Genomic DNA, 9315 nt, shown 5'->3' on the forward strand with positions numbered 1-9315 from the left:
TCTCTCTCTGCCTACGAACACACCTTCCTCCTCTTCTTCTTCGTCTTCAACAAAAAGTAGTCCAATTTCCACCGGTACCCTGTAGGTCAACAGCACCGGTGGCGGTCGTTGTTAACCCGTGCCCCGACCGATCCGGTATGGAAGTCTTTGTCACGATTCGCATGTTTGATTTGGCATGTGTTTTACGTCGGATGCCCTTCCTGCCCCAACCCTCTGCATTTATCCAGACTTGGGACTGGCACAAGAAGACACTGGCTTGTGCCCCCTTGCGGTTGCATTTAAACTGTTCTACAATTATGCTGTTAAGATAATTATGAAATTAATACCTGGTGTACTATTAGTAGTACTAGTATTAATAGTACTACTCAAGAGTAATCTAAAAACACATAAGGGAACTGTTATTGTGTGTAATCTGTATTATCGCTTTTGAAACAGTATTTTAAATACATTTGAAAAATTATTCTACTTACTAAAGATAAATACTTGATCGAGAGACTGGTTTTCTCCAGCTGGTCTCCATGGTGATGTGAGAAAGTACCATGTGGAATTGCTTCAAAGTCCAATTGCTGTCCAAACCATAGTGCTGTCCCAATTGTTTGATGTTGTGTTTTGGTTCCGTCAGCACTCTGGGCCTATGTGCAGGGAGGCTGAGGACAATTAATTTACTTCCAATAAATAACAGGACTGTGGGTTGTCACTGTGCAGTTTAGCCTTGTTAAAGGCCAAATATGACAGGGAAAGTGAAAGTTTACAAAAGTATTTAGACCCTTTTCTGTGGCTCCAGATTGTGATCAGGTTCATTTGTTCCCAGGAGCACAGTGGCCTCAGTAAGCAGGAACCAGGAACCCAACAGTCATGTGGGTTCCTGCTTTCCACCCTGACCCAGGTCCTTCTTCTCTCACAGGTTTGTGTTTATGTGTGTGCAAGTTGCTAAGTTCAGCTGACAGACTGCTGATTCTGCTGAAGAGGAACTTAGCGGCTCAGCATAGACTCTAACACTGATGACATGTGATACGGATAATCTCTAACTATCAGATCACAACATTCATTTCAATAATAATATTATCAATAATGTAACTAAGACGCTTGCTTCAGTTCAGGTTTTCACAGTGTGAAAGAAACCCTGCTTTAGCTGACAGAACCAAATAAAGCTGGAGCAAAAGAGGTCAGAGATCAAAGCTTTTTTTTCTCATTCGTTTCTAGGAAAATTACATTAATGGTTAAATTAAATGTCTAGAAGAGCAGCAGATCCATGTCCATTTTGTACTGTTGATTTGATAAATTACTATTATTATATTTTCTCCAAATCATGTTTCATTTCATGAATATCCTGAAGATTTAAGTAGCTATATATGAGACAGTTTGAAGATGTTTAGTCATTCACAGCAACATCACAGACTGTCTGTGATGAACAGTTGTTTTAGGTGAGTGGACTGTGGAAGCTGCAGTAAAGTGTAATAGGCTGCTGCAGGATTATCGGTGTGTAATGAGCAGCATGCTGAGCACGCTGTGTGTGCAGATAAATGCAGCTCTGAGCGATCAGATGCTACAAACCTGCTCCTGCTACAGGTCAGTCTATCCTGCTACAAGTCAGTCTGTGCTGCTGCAAGACAGTCTCTTCTGCTACAGTTCAACATTGCATCTGGTAAAGGTGGACATTGTTTTAATTACTTATACACTGCCTATTGTAGCTAAATGTATATTATCTTAATTGGTTTGTCAAATGTATACTTCACGATTAAACTGAATATGTAAATAACTACATCTGTCAGACAAACGTAGTGGAGTAATATAATAAATCTGTTTATTTGAGTGTTTGTAAAAATAATATTGTTAATGTACATTATTTTAGTCATTTACAAATTAATTTACCTTTGTTTTTACAAATACAAAAAATTAAAATTAAACAAGCAATAGGTAAAGTGATAACTTAAGTAGTATTAATAGAATTTAAAACCAGAATTATTTCAGGAAGTATCTGAGTGTAAGCAGTAAAAAAATGATTGATAAGGATGTGTAAAAATGTCCAGAACCATTTTGTCAGTTAAAATGACTTTTGATTCAGCTTTAATCTTTAATGATAAATAATTTTGTTCTACATGTCTAAGTGATAATCTCTGTGCTGCAGGCCCAGGCAGCCCACGTCATCATGAGTCCTAAACACGTAATCTTTAAGAAAGTTTCCCGCGACAAGGCGGTAAGTAATTTAAAAGTAGTAGTAGAAATAGTAGTCATTGTAGATGTATGCTAACAATATGCTAACAACACTGTAGTAGCCTTGAGCAATGCATCAACACTCCACTGCCCTTCCTTTGTTTTTCAGGTGGTGGTCTACATGGCCAAGAGGGACTTTGTGGATCACTGTGACTTTGTGGATCCAGTTGGTGAGTTCTAACTGAATCATCCTGTCTGGTCTGTGCTGGACACACTGGTATCAAATTGGTTTTGGTCCCTTTCCAGAGAGTAGTGGAGATACTGTGGTGTGCTCTGTTGTCACTGGACCTATTGCACTACAATCACACTACAACATTTAGTACACTGCACAACTAAACAACTGTCATAGTTCATCACTCTGCCGACACACTAGACCACACATGGTGTTAAGATTCAAAGTGTTTACTGTCATATGCACAGACAGAAAGCATGTTTACCTGCAGAATGAAATTCTTACTTTGCCATCCACTCTAAATGTCATACAGTAAGTAAAATGAAAATAGGAAGAAAAATGGAAATAAAATAAAATACAAATAAAATTAAAAAATAAGAGAGCAAAATAATAAGAGCAATAAGGCAATAAAGGTGAGGTAGTGCAGTTCTTAATAAGGCAATAACCAGGTGCTGTAAGTCCTAATGGAGCATCGGCATGTGGACTTCGTCAAGCAATTGAACACCAGGTGCCAGAATAAACAGTATATGAAAGATGTAGAATCTATATTGTCAACAGTGAAAAAAAATTACACTATGAATTTTCTAGCTTTTCTTTCACAGACAGATGTTTAAAAAAGATCAGATCTATCTTTGACCTCTTTCTCTGCCTCTCAGATGGAGTTATTGTGATCGACCCGGTGCAGCTAAAAGGAAAGAAAGGTCAGTGGCTTTGGCCTTTATCCATGTTTCTGTTGTAAATAGACACATTAATCCTTACAAATGATGATACATTTTGTTGGATCCAACAACAACATGATGAAGACCGTTAAATAATGAGTGAAATAAGAAATAAACACAAAATGTTTTCACAACAGCAGAAAATAACCAAATTATAACCAAAATTATAATATTCAATAAATCCAACACAGTATAGCAGAAATACAGAGAGTATTTGGTTATCGATGTGTAAAAAGAAATAAAGTGGTCAATTTGTTACAATTTCTAGCTTATTGTTGGTCCTTAACATCCTTGACAACTGCTGCATCAATTGTTTCTCTATAAATTAAATTATTTATCCAGTGTGGGAGATCTAACTTTGAATTACCCAAACAGTAAGAAATAAATGAATAAATGGTCATTTCATCAACCTTTGAAAAGAAGAGGCTGGTCCTTGCTTAGTCCTAAAGATGCAACATCCTGTAAATAATCTTTTCCTGAGTGGGATTTTCTTTTAAAACAAGCTCTGTACATGTCCATAGTGTACGTCATGCTGTCCTGTATATTTCGGTACGGCCGTGAGGACATGGATGTGATGGGCATGGCCTTCAGGAGGGACTTGTTCCTGGTGACCCGGCAGGTATACCCCGAGCTGCAGGACAAAGAGAAGCTGACTCACACTAAGATCCAGCAGAAACTGCTGCGAAAGCTAGGAGACAATGCCTTCCCCTTCTTCTTTGAGGTGAGAAACTCAACTATCCCAACATTTTCAAAAGTGGATTCAGGATGTCAGGCAGCCTAGGCTTCTGTCTCTATAGCAACACCAACCAGCTCCCCCTGAGGGACAATAGGAAATCCTGAGAGAGATGTAATGTCCCTGTAGCATGTTCTGTGTTAGAATCCACAGCTCCTGACAACAGATCACAGAAAACTCAAATAACTCAATTAACCTCAAATGTATTGATTTTTAAATTGCTTTGCAATATTCTCTCTGCTCCAAAAAAGGAGAAATCTGTTACAGGAATCACTCTTACAATGTAAAAAAAGCTTTTGTGTTGTTGTGTTTCCAGTTTCCAGACAATCTGCCTTGTTCAGTTGCTCTACAGCCCGGACCGTCTGATGTGGGGAAGGTAATTCAACATTACACAGAATCTTTAGAACATCAATGGAAAAATATGGTTTTACTTCATTTATAGGTCGGGATAAAGTCATTCGTACTTAATCAAAAATGAAATTTTTAAAAATAATATAAGCTGTAAGTGAAAACGGCAGTTTAAACAAAAAAGTTTTTTACTTGTCATCACAAGGTAATAAGCCTCTGGTGATATGATTCTAGACTTCAGACAAAAGATTTAAAACCAAGTTTTAAAAATGACTTTGTATTTTTAATACTAGCAGTCAGCTGTGCTTATGATGAGACCAATGTCCAAATACTTATGGACCTGAAATCAAAATGGACCCTAATGATGTAACAGTGAACTTGTGCAGATAACTGAGAAAAACCTGTGTGTTTAAATGATCCTCTGTGCATGTCCCTGACAGAAATGTGCAGTGGAGTTTGAGGTGAAAGCTTTCTGTGGTGAAAACCAGAATGAAAGGATTGACAAACAGTAAGTCCAGAGTCCAGGAACAGTTCTGCAGAACCATTGTTAATCCCTGTGTGATTTTCTACAACCTAAACCACCTTCTGTGCAGGAGTTCAGTTAGACTCAGCATTCGTAAGGTCCAGTTCAGCCCAGAGGACAGTAAAGTTGTTCCAGTGGCTGACAGCACATTCGAGTTCCTGATGTCTGAGAAACCTCTGCATGTCAAAATGAGCTTGCCCAAAGAGGTCAGACCACAACCTATCCTGGTATCAGCTGGAGCTGGTCCTGCACCAGAAACCAGTTTCTGTTTTTAATGAACTGTTAGTAACTGTATGTCTGTCTGCAGACATTTTACCACGGTGAACCAGTCAAAGTAAACATTGAAATCACCAACTCATCCAGCAGGAACATCAAAGACATCAGCGTGTCAGGTGAATTCATATTGTTTCTAACTTGTGTGGATCTGTCTGAACTATGTGACTCACCAGCTCATGCCAGGATACTGTAGACACAAACCCAAATCAAACCAGTGAGACACGTATACCTGACCTGACACAAATACAAAACACGTAACATATTAAACCTATTAGTCCAAAAGGGGGTCTGGGCCACTGGGTCAGACTCAGTACTAACCCCAGCCTGGCTGCCCTTATAAAAATGTTGTGGAGCTGTCACTGTATACATCATGTTTGCTAACACATGTAAAAAAACATCTTTAACACACTGCCAGTACTACAAAGTTAAATATTAACATGTCATGTACTGTATGAATATCAGTGTGTTAAACTCATGTGTGTTGGGGTGATTTTTTAAAAGGTAATTTACTCATAAAAATGCCTGACAGTGAAACAAATCTGACAGTGAAACAAATCTCTAAACTTTCCAAATGAGTTTTAATTTAAGTGGGTTTTAAAGTGTTCAAAGACAAATACTGCATGTGGTTTTCTACACAGTAGCAGATGTGCTTACTGAACTCTAATATGTAGTACTGGATTTGGTTTATGTCTCTGTGTAGTCGAGCAGGTGACCAATGTTGTTCTTTACTCCAACGACAAATACATCAAATCTGTGGCCAAAGAGGAGACAAGGTGAGTTTTTGGCTGCTTTGTCATTTTAGCTATTATGCACTCATTTAAAAATAAACTGCTATGATGGATGATGTGTGTCAGTGACCATGTGATGAAGAACAGTAATGGATGAAAGGTTACTGACACTGTGTGTGTTTGCAGTGACTCGGTTCCCTCTGGTACGAGTCTGAAGACAGAATACACACTCTATCCTCAGCTGGCTCACAACAAAGACCGGAGAGGACTCGCTCTGGATGGACGCCTCAAACATGAAGACACCAACCTGGCTTCATCCAGCATGTGAGACACACACCGGCCTCCCACACTACTACACTGTGACTTCTTTATGTCAGGGCCTTAAATATAGTTGGAGTCAATTTGCAGTTACTGATTTAGCAGTTTTGTTGTGAAAGTCCATATTTATTTCCAGCTGTCTTAGTTAAGATTTTTTTTTTGTCCTTTTGGCTTATCCCATGAGTTCAGGGTTGCCACAGCAGATTATTGTCCGCATGTTGATTTGGCAATTTTTACACCAGATGCCCTTCCTGACGCAACCCTCCCCAAAATTCTACCGGGCTTGGACCAGCACTGCACTGCTGGGGTTCACATAGCCAGGACCGGGAATCAAACCACTGACCCTGTGGTCCGTGGACGACTGCCTTTACCAACTGAGCTACACCCCTCATAGCTGTCTTAGTCAATATATAATCAGAATATTCAGGAATGTACATGGTATTAAAACAGAAATGTTTCATAACAAATACAGTCAGCTTTAACTGTGAACTCCTTTTGTACTTCAGGCCTCCAGATAAAGCTGCCAGATTTTGAGCCAGGTCCTTGCTCTACTTCTTCTTCTTCACAGATGAAACTCTCAAAGGGAAGGAGAGGTCACACTAAATATTGTCACTTTAGCCCATCAAGTCTGTTTTATAACATATTTGTGTTTTTTAAAGCTATATGTCCATCAGGGCAGAGCTAAAACCACAAATCTAAAGCTGTCCAAACACTTATGCACAGCACTGTAATGCAGAATCCCCAAACATCCAGCGGCAGACAGAGTTTTGTTATATCGTTGTTCGTGGACAGTTTACCCAAAACAAACAACGCAACTGTGGCTGTGACTGAAAATAATAAATCAAGGTGTGTGTTTGTCAGTGTGAAGCAGGAGGTGCTGAAGGAGGTTCTGGGGATTCTGGTCTCCTATAAAGTGGTGCTGAGGATGATGGCCTCAGGGTGAGTTCATGTCTCCTATTCAACATTTAAATGCTGAGGATTTTTCTAATCTCTGGACAAATAAGTCGCTGCTATATAGTTTGCTCAGCATGTTGATTGGTATGGTCAAAGGTCAAGTGCTTGTGTTGGTTCTCCTCAAATCCTTGTCCTCATCCCATTCTCTTTCTGTCTGACCGCTTCTCAACAACAGCACAGTTGGATCAAGGTATGTTTGAGCGAATCCGGTAAATGTGTTTGTGTGTAAATATGTTTGATAACAGCTGCATTACAGTAACATGTTGTGTTACTGTATGTCCTTTACAGTGACGTGTCTCTGGAGGTTCCTTTCAGACTGATGCATCCTAGACCTGAACCAGGTACTGACCCTGCTCCTTGTTAAAACAGGAAGACATTTCATGAGACATGCTCTGTATTTTATTGTGTTGTAAATTGAATCTAAAATTAGACTGGATTACGTCTACAGACAGGGCTGGAATAAACAGGTCTTAGACAGGTGTCCTCATAACCTGTTTTAATGAGCAGTAATCTGGGTGTTAACCTGCATTACGGGAAGCAGCTCAGAGACAATAAACTGCTGTCAGCGATACACCACAAGCTGATTAAGACACACACATACACCACAAATGTCCTCACAGTGCAACAGAGTCTCATTTGTGTCTCCTAACATGAGACCAAACATCTAGTGTCCACCAGAGGCGAGGACACATAACTTAATGAAGGGACATGGATCTACTGGGGTCTCTCAGTTCATCAGTGTAATTCACAAAGTCTCAAGTGTCAATTTGTCTTTGCTTAGCACTCGCAGATTGGATTCTTTTATAACATGTCATTTCACTTTTCTTCGCTTCCTGTTGGACCTTTGTCATCAGTCAAAGATGGGTAAGTTCACTGCCTTTTATTGTCCACTGATTGTCTCCATCTTCCTATGTGTTCAAATAAGCTGGAATTATGTTCCTGGGCCCATGAAGCTCAGAGGCTACTGACATTTTATAGACAAAACAATTCACTGAATCATTAATAATCATCAGTAATTAGAATATTAATCAGTAATTAACATACCTGACCATTGTCAGATTTTTGTGAAGCCCTGGAAATTGTTTCCATGACTGGAAAAATAAAGTGAGTTGTGGACTTTATGACAGAACCTGAGTCTGGACAGACCCCAACTCTGGACAGTCTGTGAGTCAGGACAGACTGTGATTTGGATTTCAGAGATGTGAAGAAAGTAAAAATATTCCTGTCCGTCTGTTTTGAAGGGAATCGGATGAGATGTTGTTTGAGGACTTCAAACGAGCCTGCCTGAAGGGGGTCATCTATGGAGATGACGATGAGTCGCCATCTGAAGCCTGAAAACTACAAAGATGGCCACCACAGACTGAACACAGTTGTCCCTGCTATCCATGATTTCACAGAACTGAAGACAGACATTTTGCTTTTTTAGAAGTTAACTCCATAATGATGGGACTGTACTGTCCTCCACAGCCTGCTGCAAACAAATTTTCTAAAACTGATGCTTTTTCCAGAGTGGAGCAAAACACTGCAGGTGTCTGCTGCTTTTTGTCCCAATTTTGTGAATCACAGAATGTTTGAAACGTTGTAGAGCCAACTGAAATCTGAACATTTCTGCATTTGTGACCTGGTTTAGTGATTTGGACCAAACTGTGTTTAAAATGAGGCTGTGGCTCTAAAGAAGCAGAAAGTGAAGGCCTCAAACAGATAAACATATATTTTTGGTGTATTTGGTCTTTTTCAACACAGTAAAATGTTGTGTAGATATGTGACAGTAGTACAGAATAAAATCCACGGGATTCAGACGAGTTTTAAAATTATTTCCCTTTACATTTAATCCTGTCTGTAACACACGTATTGTTGTTGGACAGATGAGTCAGAGAACATGGTGATGTCCTAAAAGCTATTTTACACTTTGTCAAAGAGGTAGAAATAAAGGAACCCTTCTGAAAATTATACTTAGCTCCTCTCTGTTACGGTTAGTATATGTTTTTTTAGGAAGAAACCAAGTAAGGAGACGGCAAGAGGAGGTATAAAGAAAAGAGTATTTAAAAAGAAACAGGAGGGTTGAACAACTAAAAATCACTCCACAGGAGGAGGGTAAAGACTTACTGAACTAAAGGTAACAAAACAACAAACTAAACACATACAGGGTAAACGACAGACTATGACAGCAATACAAACAACGGGGTGCACACATACAAGACTGACACAAGGTAGGGTACACACAGGGACCAGACTAGACCTAAACTAATTCTAATACATAGGTAAGAGGGTAAATTAACCGGGACAAATGAACTAAACAGGAATAGACAGAAGGGAATAAAACATTTACT

General features: G+C 39.3%; 1 protein-coding gene across 1 annotated transcript; it reads left to right on the forward strand.

Annotated features, from left to right (window-relative positions):
- Positions 1-1873: 1873 nt before the first annotated feature.
- Positions 1874-9004, forward strand: LOC137128376 (S-arrestin-like). The gene is made up of 15 exons (XM_067506276.1): positions 1874-2197; positions 2324-2384; positions 3043-3087; positions 3627-3826; positions 4155-4214; positions 4627-4694; positions 4780-4915; positions 5017-5101; positions 5686-5758; positions 5900-6037; positions 6893-6970; positions 7161-7175; positions 7274-7326; positions 7840-7849; positions 8227-9004. Exons 1-15 carry the CDS (start codon positions 2150-2152, stop codon positions 8318-8320), a joined length of 1164 nt encoding a protein of 387 aa, XP_067362377.1. The 5' UTR covers positions 1874-2149; the 3' UTR covers positions 8321-9004.
- The last annotated feature ends 311 nt before the right edge of the window (positions 9005-9315 follow it).

Source organism: Channa argus, chromosome 6 (genome assembly GCF_033026475.1).
Source record: "Channa argus isolate prfri chromosome 6, Channa argus male v1.0, whole genome shotgun sequence".
Lineage (NCBI taxonomy): Eukaryota > Metazoa > Chordata > Actinopteri > Anabantiformes > Channidae > Channa > Channa argus.